The 16,960-nt window shown below is 39.8% G+C and overlaps 1 protein-coding gene across 9 annotated transcripts in view; it reads right to left on the bottom strand.

The window, feature by feature from the left end:
• Window positions 1-16,960, bottom strand: part of YTHDC2 (YTH domain containing 2) — a 66,718-nt gene that overhangs the window by 12,773 nt on the left and 36,985 nt on the right. For 3 of the 9 annotated variants that reach the window (XM_044445926.1, XM_044445931.1, XM_044445933.1), the window contains 8 exons: window positions 13,252-13,361; window positions 12,124-12,416; window positions 10,751-10,813; window positions 9,877-10,054; window positions 8,791-8,994; window positions 7,588-7,770; window positions 7,146-7,265; window positions 4,656-6,475 (listed from right to left, as the gene is read on the bottom strand). In XM_044445926.1, the coding sequence (XP_044301861.1) occupies window positions 7,185-7,265; window positions 7,588-7,770; window positions 8,791-8,994; window positions 9,877-10,054; window positions 10,751-10,813; window positions 12,124-12,416; window positions 13,252-13,361 (1,112 nt within the window). In that variant the 3' untranslated portion in view covers window positions 4,656-6,475; window positions 7,146-7,184. The other 6 variants (XR_006416246.1, XR_006416245.1, XM_044445928.1 and 3 more) reach the window with 4 other exon arrangements.

Genomic DNA, 16,960 nt, shown 5'->3' with positions numbered 1-16,960 from the left:
AAGGGCAGTGCTTTGTTATTGCTAGTTATACATAAGGATCACTTGTGCTTGGGAATATGCCAAATAACCATGGAGCTCCTTCTTTATTTCAAATGGATAATCTTTTTTTTAAAAATTTATACAATAGCACCACCTAGCACAATTCTTCTGCAAAATATCAAGAATATAATTGTGCTGTTTTTGTAAAATGAACACTCATACATATTTTAAATCCTTTATAGCATTACCAAGCATGTGGGGATGGCAGATCCTCCTGGAAGTTTAGACCTAAGCTACAAATACTAGCATATTCAAAGAACAAGATATAAAAGCTTTGCCTGCCTGGACAGTCTTACTTACAACTGCTGGAGTGTTCAGGGTGTGCTTTGCAGTGAAACTCCTTTTCTGGGAAAATAAAAATTGATAGAAAAAGCAGCATTTGCTAGGAAACATTGTATATAATTCCAGGCTATCAAGTCTGAGATTCTTTGGGTACACTCCCTTTCTGACAAAAACGGGGTAAAGTACATGGCTGAAACTGGTATCATCCTCTCACTCTGAGGCAGAACAATTGTAAGTATGTTCCTACTTATGGCATCAGAATAGGGGCTGCAGGTGGCGCAGTGGTTTAAACCACTGTGCTGCTGGGCTGGTTGATTGAAAGGTCGCTGGTTCGAATTTGCACAATGGGGTGAGTGCCCGTTGCTCCGTCCCAGCTCCTGCTAACCTTGCAGTTCGAAAGCATGCAAATGCAAGTAGATAAAAAGGTACCACTTTGGTGGGCAGGTAACAGCGTTCTGTGCACCTCGGTGTTTAGTCATGCCGGCCACATGACCATGGAGACTGTCTGTGGACAAACGCTGGCTCCCTTGGCTGGGAAACGGAGATGAGCACTGCCCCCTAGAGTCAGGCATGACAGGACTTAATGTCAAAGGGAAACCTTTACCTTTACCTTTTATGGCATCAGAAGACTGGGATAATATCCTATCCTTGTTTCTGGTCAAGGAACTTATCACATTGGAGAAACTTTAAGTATTTTTTTTAATACCAAAGTTAGGGAAGGACAAGAAAGTGTCAGCAGAATCACCCCAAATCAAATGATTTCCAAAAATGGTAGAAGATGCTATTTTGGAGCTAAAATGCAGTTAATACATTCTGTTCTGAAGACAAGTATGTTTCTCTGAATTAGTGCTAAAATAAGGAACATTTGTATTCCATATTGCAGACATAAAGAACTTTTCTTAAAGTTCTTTTCCTATATCAACAAAAAAGTTGTGAAGTTGCCACTTGGTATTAACATTAGGTGCACTGGGGACTTTGCTTGCAGCAGTTTGGGCATGAAAATGCAATATCTTGACACAACTTTTGAATAGGATTTTCAGATTAGAAAGAACAAAAACTGATGCATGAAAGTGTTCCATTCACAGGAAGGAAGCTAACTAGGGGATTTGTTGAAGTCAGACTCCTCTCTGACCAACTTCAAAAATCAGACAGGTGGACCTGGTTCATGTTACACAACATGAGTGCTGTTATACTGTTGAAATTCAGATCCTTTTCCTCAGGGTGGCTTTCCCCCACATCAAGCTACCTAAAAACCCAGGGTCAGTAGTGGGGTTTGTTTCACCCATGAACCTCAGTGACCGTTCCCACCATGAGTTGCTGGTAGCAGTCAAGCAAGCCAAGTGGCAAGAGCAGCAAATAAAACCTTGCTGCTCTTTCTGAGCTGCCCCAAGCCACAGCCAATGCTGTTTGCCTCACCAGTCTCCAGGTGCCTGGCTGGGACAACTGATTGGAAGCATTTTGGCTCACTGCAGCTTCTCCGCTCCCCACCCGGAGATTGCCTTTTGTGATCTCACTTTGGAAAGCCCGTCCAAAGTGCTCAGGGGGCTGAGGATAGTTTGCCACCACTTTCTAGTGGGATTGGCACTGCTTTGCCCTGTTTTCCTGGGGGCAGGGAACATCCCATATATATGGAAATGGTTTTGTTAATGGGTTTCTTAAAATACAGAGGGAGTTGTGCAATTCCAGAGGTGCAGTTGTGCACATGTCCATGGGTGCAAAAATAGGAAGCCTCACCTGCATAAAAGCAAAGTACTTCTGCACTTAATGCATAAGCTATGGAACACACAGCCATGGAAAGTAGTGATGCCGACCAACTGGGATGGCTTTGAAAGGGGATGGAGAAATTCATGAGGAGAAGACTACCCATGTCTTGTTGGCTATTGCTGCCTCCATTATCAGAGGCAGTATACCTGTGTAAAACAGGTGCTAAGGTTGGGCAGGTGGAACTCTTGTATCCATCCTGCTTGATAGTTCTTGTGGGCAGTTGGTTTTCCACTGCTGGAATGCTGGACTGCATGGACCATTGGTCTGATCAAGCATGGCTGTTATGACCTCAGAAGTGCCTACTGACAAATTGCAGCAGGTGCCAGCCATGGATATTGACTCAAAGAGATTCCCCAAAGGGAATTTTTGCACTTTGCTTGGCTTTGACAGCTGCCAAGAGTGAGTTGTTGTGAACTTTGCTCACAAAAAGGGATATATTCCACCCCCCCCCACCCCCCAGCACTGGGATCCTCAGGGTTTTTTGTGTTCCCCTAATAAAGCCCAATGTCCCCAACTTATCTATCCTTTTCCAAAATTCTAGAGCTTGAGAAGAAAAATGTGTCCCACCCCTTTTTATTGCAGCAGAGAAGTTTGACAGATGTGAACATTATTTAAAAGGGGTTTTAAATTTTTTACCCCCCCCCCCCCCCCCCCCCCCCTGTTTTTTTTTCTGGTAGGCAACTCATGACGTCCCAGAAGTTTTGGTGTACAACCAGCATCAGTCCTAGTCAGCATAGCCAAAGACTGATGACACATTTCAAAGGCCAAAACATTTTGGTATACAAAACTTACGAAGTGCCCTGAGTTTATCACCCCTACATTAAGGGTTTCAAAGTTGTTATAAACCCCAGAATACAATGTCTAATCAAATGCAAAACTGTAACTTATTGCAATGGCTGTCTGCATACTCCTAGAATTTCAGGAATATAAGAATTTATTATATTCTCTTTCACTTTTAGCTCTCCTCCAAAGAGTGCACACAAACTGTTACTAGTAATGGCCAAAGTAGTCCAGGATCTTTTATGTACTGGATATATCTTATATCGCTTTTTTTCTTTTTCAGTGGATTTTTTCATAATTCTTTTTGCATTAATAAAACAGCTCTAGTATGTATTTATATACTTTGCAGGAATATCTAGTGTACACCCAGAAAGGGACCACTTACTCTATCATCAATGAATGCAATAGCTACAATTATTTAACAGTCACAGACCTCAAGAAATTTTGGCATAATATTCCCATCCGTCCATGCTAGCATAAAAGACGTTGAGGGACAAGAGGCATTGTGGTCCAAAGGATCTGGAGGGGCCCAGGTTGCCCACCCATTCTCTATGTGTTATGTTCACAATTTGATAAAATGAAGTTACTTCCTTTTAATGTGAAAAGAATGAATTAGATATAAATTAATTGTAATCTCCTATCAATACATTTTCTCAATAGAAGTGTTGGGTCATCATCATCCAAGGCATGGTAGTGGTTTGCTTCCAACAACTCAGCCAAGAGTACCTGGACTTCCATTTCTCTCCCAACGTATTTATTTCTATATAAAATGCCCATCCAATTCGAAGCATTTTTTCTGGTCTTGATCTTTTTGCAGTCTTTCCTTACGTAGTGCTTCATAGCGCCTACTTCATTTCCAGTATAAAAAGTACCTAAGCCTTACTGGATCACAGCAAGGGTCCATCTAGTTGGGTTTTGCTTCCACAGTGTCCAATCAAATGTGCACAGGAAAGCCACAAACAGGGTATGACTGCAAAATCACCTTCCCAGCCATATTCCCCAGCAATCAGTGTACATTAACACACCATCTCTGACATTGGAGGTAGCTTAGATTCATCAGGACTAGTAGCTGCCAGAATCGGAGCCTTGGGTAATCCTGCAAGTACCAACAGAACCAGGAACACCTTTGCAAGCACTTGCAGGGGACAGCTGAGGAGCAATTGTGCAGTGCAGCTGGACACCTGGAGAGGAGCATAAAAGGCTGTACTGCTGCTCTTTGTCACAGCAGTATTTGTTCCAGTGTCTCACTCAAGCTCTGGCTTCCTGCGCTGCCTTGCCTTAATCTTGGTTCCTGCCTAGCTCCCTGTTCTTGCTTCCATCCTCGTCTCCAGTCTGACCCCGATTCCTAGGTACCGGTACCCATCCCCCCTGACATCACTTAAAAGTGAACTTGATCTTGGATTTGGGATATCTTGGACTGTGTTTGCTTAGATCTATTTTCTTCCAGGCTTTGACTCTGGACTGTTACACTTATGTGGCTCTTGCTTCTGGTCCTCTGAACCTGCTGTAGGATTCTACCTTGCACTTGTGCCTAGATCCCAGCATTCCAACCACAATGGCCTGCTGCTCACACCCTAGACCTTACAGTAGCTATTGACTGAACAAATACACGAAGGACAAGTCAATCTCCTTTTAAAGGTATCAAAATTATAGACATCATGACATTTTCTGAAAGTGAATCCCTTAATTTAACTGTGTGAATCAGCTGAATCCTATTTTTGTTTAGCCAAACTATGTCACACTGGAAAAGCTATCTGATTTCATATATAAGGTTCATTGAACAAAATTAATAAGTGTTTGAATCTGTAGCTTTATTTGAGGGTGGGGGAAAAGACCAATCATGTTGACAATGCACTTTCAGACAATCTTCTATTGCTTTATGTATCAGAAAAATACTAATAGCAAATGACAAGGCATCAGCTACATTCCTTCATTGCCCAGAATTCTGAATCCTGATCCTGAAGATATTTAGTGGAAATGTAAACAGCTGATTTCTATCCATATCAAATTGCAATGCAGTTCAGTGCACTGTTTTTTATCCCTGTCTGCAGAACAACTAGAACAGAATGTTTCTATATACAAACTATTGGCAATGAATGCAATTTATCAAAGGATCAATATTAAGTCCCAAGTCAGTACAGCACTCTTGATTTCAGGTATTCTCTGATCTAGAATTACAAATAGCTCTCACACACCATACAGCTAAAAGAAAATATCTTTATTCTAAACACACCTTACTTCTAACCTTAAACAGATAAGTCACTTAGTTCACAATTAGTAATATTTAATAACAGAATGATTCATGGATGTACAGAAGAGCTCGATTACATGTAGTCAGAAACTACAAATAAACCCTATCTCCAAAAAACATTTAAGTGCAAACATTAACAAACTTCAATTCAACATCTTTATTAATAGTGTTTCATTGAGATTGAAAGTTTTCACTTTTTCTCATTTCTACTTTCACTTAGGCGGAGGAAAAACATGAGCATTCTTTTTACAGTAACTTAAAACACTGCTCACTAATTAACTTCTTGCCTCTTAAACTACCCTATTCAATGATCTGTAAAAAAACAGTGCCCACTCTCCTTCCTATTAAATCTGGTATTTCTCCGTTCCTTTCAGTGAATTTCTGATTTGACCCATATTTCTCTAAAAACTACAGATAACACACACACTGGTACCATATAAAGTACACACAGATCATATGTATACATATAGCGGGAGGGGCCTATTTAGAAAAATCAAGTTGTAAAAAAAAGTGGGGAATGAAAGAGGACAAGGCGCACACAAGACAAGTTTTCCAGGATGTCAATTTCATTTATTTTGTTCACTCTTTATGACAGTTTTTTCTTTTGTTCTGTATTTTTTCCATGTAATTGTATATGTTGGGAAAATAAAAAAAAATAAAAAAGGTAAGTTTTACAGGTAATATCAGAAGGAAATAAAAGTTTCTGGTGATAGTTTTGAGGACTGGCCAATGCCAAATTGTTCCTTAAAGTGTCCTTTTCTTCCACACTGAGAAGACTGGCCCACCAGCTCCTAGAAAAGAATGTAAAATTGTGTGCCCCTTTCTGTGACCACATATTAAAATATAGAACATTGGCAAAACTTAAGGACCTGAAAGACAGCTTATTAACAAAAAGTATTCCTCACATTGCAGTTTAACTGGATTTCATCTGAGGAGAGGAAACTCTCTTCAGCAGTACATCTACTTAGTGTTTACTTCAGTAGCAGTTGCTGTTCACAGTCAACTTCTAAGCTGAATATGCACTTATTTGCCCTTGAGCACCAAACAGGATCCACTGTTACCAGACCTGTTTCTTTAGGAAAAAAAAGATGAAATACAGCACTACTCTAAGTTCACTAGAGGTTTTAGTCTGCTTTGGTGTCCTAACATCTGCAACTTCAAAGTGAATCACTCAAAACAAACTTTTCAGTCAAAATAAGAGCAGGTTCTGCTATTTCCTTCAATATGGAACACAACATCAAATCCATTTGGTACTGGAGAAATACCACTGAATTCCATCAGACTGTTTCAAAACAATATTACTTCATCATAGATGCATCAATCATTTTAGCAGATTTATTAATTCCACTTGAGCTGCATCTGTGGAAGAGAATGGCGGGGTTAAAACATATGTCTTTATGCATACAAAGGCATTTGCCTTTACTTTGCTAAGTGACAGTTTAATTTTTGCAAGCCTTCTATATGAATTAAGCTTGTTCTGGAAGAGAATGTCGAGACACTGGCCAATGCAGCTTTTCCTAACAAAATGTCTGATTACTTCCTATTTCAGTTCCCTAATCCTCAATCTACAGCTGTTGCCATGATTTATTATTAAATTACATTTCTAAACTGATCACAGATGAAGCTCTCTGAGCAGTTCACATCATTTAAGTCACCTATTCAGATTTCAACCAGGCCCAACCCTGATAGCTTCCAAGATTAATCAGGATCAGGCAACTTCAGGCTATACAGAAGTTGTTGCATATTACAAGTGGGCAACATGTGGTCTTCCAAATGCTTGGGACTACAATTCCCACCATTGTACTCCACTTCCTATTCTGGGTAGCATTACCCAGTTATGTTGCATGTGAAACTCTCCTCTGTTTTGTCTTAAAGTTAGTGCCATGTGTGGAGCCAACCACCATTACATTGCCATTTAGAGGCAGCTGCTATGTTTCACGAGAAGTATCTGTTTGTCCAAAAGAATTGCACGAAAAAGAATAGAAAGATTCATACAGAAGGAAATACTTAAATAAGTTTATTTACATACCATCAGGAATTAATACATTCAAAATTTGCTGTTATATTTTCAATCAGCTGTGTTTCTCTCCCCTAAAGGAATACGATCCCATAGCTGCAACAATTGCTCACCAACCTGAGGTTCCAGTTCCTATACCAGAGGGGGAAAAGAGTTTTAAGTAATAATAAATATTTCTGGCACTGCTGAAGTTATAGAAGAGCTAATAAAAATAGACCACTATATGAAAATGGCATTAACAGTTGATGCGATCAGCCTCAAATTTCTTCCATTACAAGGCATGAGACATGCCTTCCTTCACTCTTAAAGAAAGATTTTTCCCTCTTGATACTACTTTTAGTATTGGGATAAAATCATCTAATATTAGCTGTAAAATTAATTACATACTTAACATTGGAAACTAAAGCAATCAAAAAACCTTACCATGATCATACAGTTTATAAAATCAGCATACCTGGCCATCTCGGCTTATTTGTACTTTCTTATTATCATTCCATGGATTGAGCAGGTGATGAGCAAATTGAAAGGGAAGACTTTCCTTCCGTATCCACTCCACTTTGAACACTCCTCCTAAACCAGTAGAACCCCACTCTTGGCTTTTCTCACGTCCTATCTCTGAAGACATTCGAGCAAAACCCTGTGACAGACATTAGTAAGATTGAACATCCAAATAAAATTTACTCTATTAAAACATTTCATCACTTTTAAGTTGCTTGTTTCAAATGGGTTCTAATCTTTTATCAAACTGCTGGTTTCTCAGTTTTTCAGGAGGAAATGAAAGGGGTACATGTGTGTGTGTTTGGGGAGGAGGGCTAAATAGTGATCAAGACTTTGAAAAACAAGCCTTAAGTTCTTTTAACTAAAGTGGCTATATTACAATTACTTTCCTCATAGTCCTGCTGAGGTTTTGTTTTATGTATGATCAGTTCCAAGACATTTCAATACTTCATCACTATTCTTGATCGAATTCCACAAATGCTCCTCTCATGTGACTCAGCATGAAGGGTGAGCCGTTACAATGGCAGCAAATGGGCAACACTGGACCCTACCTAATAAAGGAAAGCCAAATTCCTGACAACTAAAAACAAAAGTTGTGTTCTGTTTTGATCAGATCCTATGTTGATCCCCATCCTTTATACCTGTTGCAGGCACAATAATCCAATAATTTGAAACTACAACCCATTTTACAGAGAGGACCATCCTTGGAAAATGCAAGTAAATTATGATAAATAGAGATTCTAACTTAAACTTTCTTCTGCTTCAACTTCTTGCCCTCTTTTTTCCCCATTGTAAAAGCTACCACAATTTTAAACTGAAAGTGATCTTCAACTAACTTTTTGTTATATTAATAATGAAAAATCCTTCTGATCCAATAGTTAATTGCAATATTCAGTTTTCAAGACTCTACTACTTCAGAATGCAGGTAGGGGAAATCATGAGAGCTCCCACATACAAGGGCAGCATACATGAGATGCAGGTTAGGCTAAAACCTTCTTCCTGACATGCTACCATGCCACTTAAATGAGTCTACAGAATGGGGTTACATTCAAAACTAAGTCTGAGCTCATTAAAAAAGCTAAGAAACAAATCTAATAAGGCATCAATTGTGGATTTGCTGGATGTTATATACTGGTGTATATTCTGCTGGAGTGCTCACCTGAAAATGTCCTGACCCTTGAACAGAAAATACCAAATAAACAACACTGCTTTCCCAAAAGGCTCGATTCAATTTTCGTTCATTACTTGGGGTTGTAGACCAAATTCCCTTTTGCTGCGAAATCTCAAGATTCCTCAGGTTGCTGCTTTTCATAATAAAGTACCGAACAGGCATGTTTGGCCTTGGAGAAGGAGACTTGGAACCCTGCAAAAAGCAATTCCTTTGATCATGTTTGTACACATGGATGCTCTACAATTAACCATCTATTACTATTAAAACCTTAAAAAAGGGTATTTCATTCTTTGTAGAAAACAGGTCAATTAACTAGCACCTTTGGTACAACAGCAAATTTTATTTTAAGTACTTTATGTTAAAAGTTACGAAAATAAATAGATGTTACAATCAATTATTCACAATAAATAAATTGATGGGAGCTTCACCAAGACAACCACAGTGCAGGGCCAACCAAGTAACCTTATTATTTCTTATATCTGTCAATAAGTCACTAAAATTGTCAATGTCACTAAAAATACATGTAGATTTGAGAGCAGGAGGTTTTAGTGAACCAAAGAATTCTTACTGGCAAAGGCCGCATTTTTGCCAATCCTATGCCTTCCTCATGTATTCTCCAGAACACACACGCAGAACTCTCATGAACTAAAAACAATAGAAGACTTCTTAAATATTTAATGTAGAAGTCTCAGTAGTCAGTCAAAATTGGAATAGCTTTGGTGTAACAGCCTACAAGACCTCTTCTTAGGTAAGTATTTCCATAGCACTTGCTTTAGCTGACTATCTCCTAATCAAATTATTTTCTTCAGTAATCTTCTAGTATTTGTCATTTCTGTTCTACCGAAGCAAGAGAGTATGGCCCTGTTTTGAGGTGGCAACAAGGAAAAGGCAATATATATTTAACGAACGTAAAATATGTAGAAGAAACTACCAGACTAAACAAATGAATACAAATGATGTCAGTTTCTGAGTTTCAAGTGCTATGTATGATTGTGCCTGAAGCAATAAAATATTTTATAAGGTACAGCAAGCATTCTTTAGTTTTCATTTAATTTTAACAGGATGAACAAGTACCTTCCCAGATGATGGAGGAGAAGGACTGGCACAGGGACTAGGATAACTACTACTGTCTGTAGACTTAACAGATGACTGGTCTGACCTATCATCTGTGCTTCGTTTGGAATGCAAAACACTTCTTTCTTTGTATTTCAGTGGTTGGTGAAATGCTGGAGATGCAGACTTCATTAAGACTCTAAGTAGAAAGTAGAACACACTATTTACCCAGTTAGGTTCAAATAACCATTGCAACAGAAAGTTTTCATATTCTAAAAGGATTTCAGAAAATGTCAGGTACTGGCAATTATGGGGTTCAAAATCTGGTCCTTTAGGTCTATACTCTAAAGCACATTTTATGTAAACAACAACTCAAGTGCGCATTGAAATGCAGTGTAGAAACCAAATGAGCCAAGCAACTTGTTCAGAAGTAAAGAGCGCACAGCAGCTGTATGCAAGTTAGTGCTGGAATTTATCAGAAAAAGGGCACAAGGAGAATTAGTATAAAGCAGGGGAGGTTAAGTTGTAGTCCTCCAGAAGTTTTGCCCTGCAGTTCTCCTCTCTCACCATTGGCTGTGCTGGCTAGTGATAATAGGAGTTGTAGGCCAAAACATCTGGAGAGCTACAAGTTGCCTAGCCTTGGTATAATGGTTATATCAGAATAGCCCCCAAGCAATAGCCCCAAAGCCTCTTCTGAAGCAGGCTGCAATCATACCTCCTCTATAGATCTTATGATGAAGAAATTCTACCTCTCTGGAAAAGTGGTAAGTGTGATGACTGGTACTGCAATTCACTTAGTTTATTTCAGAAAATAAAATTAAACTCTATTCTATTTACTTTTTGTTGCATTTTTTGAAAACAATGCTTTTAAAAAGCTTTAAAACTGGACCGTTACCTTAATATTGTATTGTTCTGTTCTTTGTTTATATCATAGCTTAAAGTTGATTTGGGGGGATTTCTGAAAGAGAAAAATGGCTAAATAATTTCATGTTGTTTGGAAAGATGTTTTACAATTATGTTAAAACTAAGCTTGTTTCTTTAGCAACCGTGCAGGGAAACTGATAGAGATCTGAATATTAAAGCCTCTTTTTATAAATGCTATTTATACTGTTTGCATATCAGGTGAATTGTGACCTAAACTTGATATACTAATAGAGGAAGAAATTGTTGTGTTAGGAGACCTTTGCTTCCTTCCCATTGTGCAAGTGCAAACAGACCGCTTTTGCAAGCTGTTTGCGCAAACAGACTTTGGATTTGCCCCTTCTGTATAGTTCAGAACTTGGTTTCTGTTAGTGCAATGTAAGTTGGGTAAGTGACATGACAATATTCGATACAACTCTACTACTGTTAGATGGGAAGTAAATTCAAAATTATCTAAAATGTTTGACTGGAATGTCTTCCTACGATATCAGAATATCTTTTTAATTATATTGAGATTATGTAAACTCATCAGCAAAATATATGTGTACTACCTATTATGATTTTTAATTGACTGTTAGCAAGACTAGAATATAGGATTATAGAGTAAAACACTCTTGCACATACACATTATTTATTTCATTTGTATACCACCCAGTCGCCAAAAGGCTCTTGTGTACATGTCCATGCTTGAGTTTGTGTGTGTTGCTCTTTGTCTCTCTCTGTGGGGAGCAAGAAGGGAATACTGCTTTTCTAGTATAGATAAGGTACTTTTTGAGAAGTTCAGAAGCAGGGAACTCAAACACAATGTGGTCCAACCATCCCCAATTTTTTCTAACACTCTTCAGTAAAATTTCAGTATTTTAGTTAGAGAAAGCAACAATTCAGACCTAAAATTAAAAGATTTATGTAGCAAATCAGGCTTCTGTTGCAAAAAAGCCATGATAAAATCTAACATTCCATATTCACATGCTGTGGGCATGCCAGAAGCACAGCAACATATTACACCACTACATGGCAAGCTGAGTCCCTTTATTCTTCCTTCAGCATGCAGACTGCACACCACTCAGAAACAGCACATAAGAAACAGAAGTGTCTTAATTTGAAATTACCCATGTAAAAAGGGAAAAGGGGCAGTAAAGAGAATTCAGGCCACTGCTCTTGTTCTACCTCTCCTGTCTCTAGTGAAAATGAAAGTGAGTTGCATCCCTTTTTGCTACTATAAACCCTTTGCTACTTTAAACGGTCACTGGGTTAAGCTTCATACAGAAAATGTGCTTCCTTTATGTGCAGAGCTTCTGAGCACAAAATACTGTTATGTGTTTGGTCATCACAATTCAAGGTACTGACCTGTCAGCATTAAAAGCATCATCCACAAATTCTGCTTCTGCTGAGCTTTTTCGGCTAGTGTTTGTTCGCCATGACGATGCTAAAGGAAGCTCTTCAGATGACATGGGTCTTGGTCTCTGTCCGATCCCTGAAGGCTGCTGTAGACCTGCAGACTGTTCTTCAGTGCTCAACACTGCAATGATTGCTCGTATAGTTGCCTCATCAACTTGAGACCAGGGCTTTGAAGGGGCTCTCATGCGTCGTAAAAATAAACTGTGCCATTTCTGTCTCAGTTGCAGCAGGAGACTAGCAGCCTATAATAAATGAAGTTCTTATTCTAACACACTTTTGTTTTGTGGGCTGTTTTAGGGGCCCCAAGGAAAACTACAAGTAATTGCATAAATTAAGGTTTCTATTTTTTATAACTGGATAGCATAAGGAACAGTGACATGACTCTTGGAAACACTTGTTACATTTACATGGCATGAAAAGCCACCCTGTGAATAAGCCTGGTAGTGTAGGTTGTTCATAGAACAATCCATGGTACACCTGACAGTCAAGTGGGCTGCCCACTCCTTTCCCCTCAGTATTACTCATCTTGTGTCCATTCTCTGCTGCAACCAATGACCCTTTTGCACTTGCTGTTTCCCCCCTGCTTTTTGAGAACACTTTTTGCAATCTCTGATATTAGTGATGCAGTAGCCACTGGTTCACCACCCCTTTTTAAAGATTAAAAATAGGTGTTCAAAGTTGCACAATTTTTGTTTTGTTTTGGGTTTGATCAGATTTTTGGAGGTTTGCAATAAGGTCCCTCTGCCAGATTTTTGGGGATATCCTTTGACAAACACCTACTTTTGATATGTATCAGAAATGCTCCCAAGAGCAGTTTCACAGTTGGCTCCCTGACAAACAATCCAAATAAGCTCATATCTATCTTTATGAAATGCAACCAAAACCATAAATTCCTGTTTAGAATAGGGTGAGCAGTTCCAACCAATAATACTGGAAGATTAAGGGAACAGAGAATTCCTACTTCACATGTCATTAGTTTGGCATTCTATTTTTTTTCTTTTTAAATTTCAAAATACTAAAGTAATTCTTGAGACCATTATATATATATGCAAACATGTTTAATACTGAAGTATCCACCTCTGGATCCAGTTTGAAATTGAGCCAATCATCCAGTTTCAGTGCAGCCAAGTTAGCTGTTGTTCTGTCTTCCATCTCACTGTCACTGCTATCATTAGGAACACCGTCTGCTGTATTGGAAAATACAGATCCCATGCATTAACACTTTATAAACACTGCATTCATTATGTCAGAGTAGTTTAACAACAATTTAATATTTGCATTTTAATCCATATTAAAAATTCCAAAATAATAACTGCTTCCATGCCAGAAACAAATAGCTTTGTTCTTCATGCAGTGCACAGTTAAACTGAGGAATTTACTTTCACAAGATGTAGTGATGGGCACCAATCTGAATGGCCTTAGAAGGGGGCTAAACAAATTCATGGAGAAGACTATCAATGGCTACTAGTCCTAATGCCTATATGCTATCTCCAATAGCAGAGGGAAGATGCCTATCTATACCAGTTGCTGGGGAATTTGTGCAAGAGGGGAGCTATTGCACTTGTGCATTGCTTGTGGTATCCAATGGACAGCTCACTGGTCATGATAACAGAATGCTGGACTAGAAGGACACTTGGTCTCATCAAGCAAAGCTCTTCTTATTTTCTTATGTTTTTCTAGAACCTGGCAATGATTCAGTCATTGCAACCTTACAGATGCGTGTTATTTACTTAAGAAATTACCTTATATGGAAGTAATCATTACATTGGTACATATGTATTTTTATCTAGAGCTATTTGAGATTAAATATAGATATTACATTAACATATACTCTCTCAAGCTTTACAGAATATACTGTTTCAATTAGTAATAAAATTTCAGTATCAAAGTATTTTATATAAAGGACATTTTACATTTACAATATATGTATGACCTAAGAAGCCTATAAATTATTCTATTTACTATAGCAATGTTATACATTCATTTAAATCATACCTCCTGTTCTAATATTAATTAAAAATAGATTTGGGTTTTAGATACAAATAGCCTTCAGCATTTGATAAAGAGCTAAGCTGAGCCGAGCAGCCCTGTGTACATCCAATGAAGACAGAAATCTGGCTTGCAACATGTGTCCTGCTCTCTTGAATGACAACCTTTCAGCTACTTGAACAAGTGCTATCCTATATTTCCTAATTCTTTTTCAAGGCAAACACGCCCAATTCTTTTATCATCAAACTTTATTTCCAGTTACCAGATCATCTTTGTTGCCCTTCTCTGAACCCTTTCTAGTTTGCCTGTATCTTTCTTAAACTGTACTGTGCAGAATTGGATGTAGTACTCCAGTTGAGGTCTAACTAGTACTGAGTGAACAGGTACCTTATGTGATTTGGAAGTAATAATTGTTATGTTATGTTAGTCAATAACTCATGTCTGACCCACCGTGATCCCATAGACAACGTTCCTCCAGGCTTTCCTGTCCTCCAACCTCCCCTGGAGTCTACCTAAGCTCACATGGACTGCTTCAGTGACTCCATCTAGCCACCTCAATCTCTGCCGCCCCCTTCTTCTTTTGCCATCTATTGTTCCCAGCATTAGGGGCTTCTCCAGTGAGTATTTCTTTCTCATTAGGTGGCCAAAGTAAAGCAGGTTGCTTACCTGTAACTGATGTTCTTCGAGTGGCCATCTGTGCATTCACACATATGGGGTTGCTGTGCCTGCGCAGTGCCTAGGCCGGAAGATTAGAAAGCTAACGGTTTTTGGCGGGAAAACTCCGCTCCCCTCCCCCTTCGTGGTATAAATAGAGCGGAGTGTCCACCATTTTGCTCAGTCTTAAAGACTGCACGTTCGCCCTCTAGAGGTTAAAAATAAAGTAATGATAAGACACCATTATATTCCCACAGTACCAATGTGAATTATAGTACGGTACCGAGAACAATCTCTAGTCAGTGATATAACCTCCCGGTACTGATGCCATTAATATTTCGGTACCGAAAAAAAAATAACCATGGTGACATAATCCAAATGGTACCGATGCAAATTATAGTATGGTACCGAGAAAAAACACGATATCCACTCACCGACACCGAGTGGGGCCGGCAGGTGGGTTGTGTGAATGCACAGATGGCCACTCGAAGAACATCAGTTACAGGTAAGCAACCTGCTTTTCTTCGTCGTGGCCCCTGTGCATCACACATATGGGTGATTCGCAAGCTTACCAGACTCGGCGGAGGGAGGTGTTATCATCGAAGAACGGATGAGAGAACAGCTCTACCAAAAGAGCAATCCCATCTGGCACGTACATCAAGCCGATAATGCTTGGCGAAAGTACATGGACCAGCCCAGATCGCAGCTCTGCAGATGTCTTGCAACGGAACCCCTGCGGCAAAAGCGGACAAGGTCGCTACTGCTCGTGTAGAATGGCCAGTTGGAGAGACAGGTAAGTCTATTTTCGATAGTCTAGGTGATCCAATTAGAGAGTCCCTGAGATGATATCGGTGATCCATTTTTTTGCTCGGAGTATTTAACAAAAAGTCTATTAGTAGTACGAAAAGATCCAGTGCGGGATCTGTAAAAGGCCAAGCAGCGGCGAACATCAAGCATGTGTAAAACACATTCTATCGGGGTCGACGGCGACGGAAAGAAAGCTGGTAGAACGATATCCTGATTCAGGTGGAACGATGTGGCCACCTTGGGTAAAAAGGAGAAATCCATCCGAAGGACAACTTTTTCCTTATGGAAGTTCAGAAATGGTGGGTCTATGCGGAGCGCACAAAGCTCGCTAGCTCTTCATGCTGATATAACCGCTACTAGAAAGGCAGTTTTCCATGACACCAGGCGTAAGTCCGCAGTTGCTAAAGGCTCGAACGGTGGTTTGGTAAGCACTTGGAGTACTACAGAAAGACTCCACGTCGGCATGGCAAGGCGAATAGACAGATGTAAATTTTGTAGTCCCTTAATGAAGCGCCAAACCAGCGGTTGTGAGAAGACTGATAACCCGTGTATAGTGCCACGATAATGGGATATAGCGGCTGCATAAACTTTGATGGATGACGGTATAAGTCCCTCATGATGCAAATGTAAAAGAAATTGTAAGATATTGGTGACTGAAGCCGTTGCAGGGGAGAACGAATGGCACTCTGCAAAAGAGGAGAATCTTCTCCATTTAGCTGTACAGGAACGAGTGGACGGTCTTAATGTAGATTCGATAATCACCTCAATTTCTCTGTCGGTAGGCATCGGTATCATAATATTTGCTGTCGAATTCAAAGTCGGGGCTGCATATACCGTGTGTTGAGTGAGGTCACCCGTAGCGTGCGGTGTCCCCAGTACCGACTTGGTGACGTGAATCAGGTGATTCGCCATACCGTCAGCTTCAGAGAGAATATATCCGGATGGCGGATCGCTCCTCCTTGTTGTGTTAACAAGTGCGGGAGAGTTGGTAGATGAAGGAACGTTCTTCTGGACAGCAGCAAGAAAGTGGTAAACCACAGTTGTCTCGGCCACCACGGAGTCACTAGTATCCCCGTGGCCCTGTCCTGGGCTATTTTTGTTACCACTCTCGTCAGAAGTGGGATTGGAGGAAACGCATAAAAAGTCATGTTGCTCCAAGGGACCATGAGAGCATCTCCCATCAATCCCGGCCTGACGCCCGCTCTGGAACAGTAAAGGGCACACAGGCTGTTCTGTCACGTGGCGAACAGGTCCACATCCGGATAACCCCACAGGCGGAAGAGTCCCTCGCAAAGTTGTTTGTCCAACTCCCATTCGTGGGTTGTCGACATCTGTC

The sequence above is a fragment of the Varanus komodoensis genome, unplaced genomic scaffold (assembly GCF_004798865.1).
Source record: "Varanus komodoensis strain SLA01 unplaced genomic scaffold, ASM479886v1 scaffold5, whole genome shotgun sequence".
NCBI classification, from domain to species: Eukaryota; Metazoa; Chordata; class Lepidosauria; order Squamata; family Varanidae; genus Varanus; species Varanus komodoensis.
This window is presented reverse-complemented; position numbering and strand designations above follow the sequence as displayed.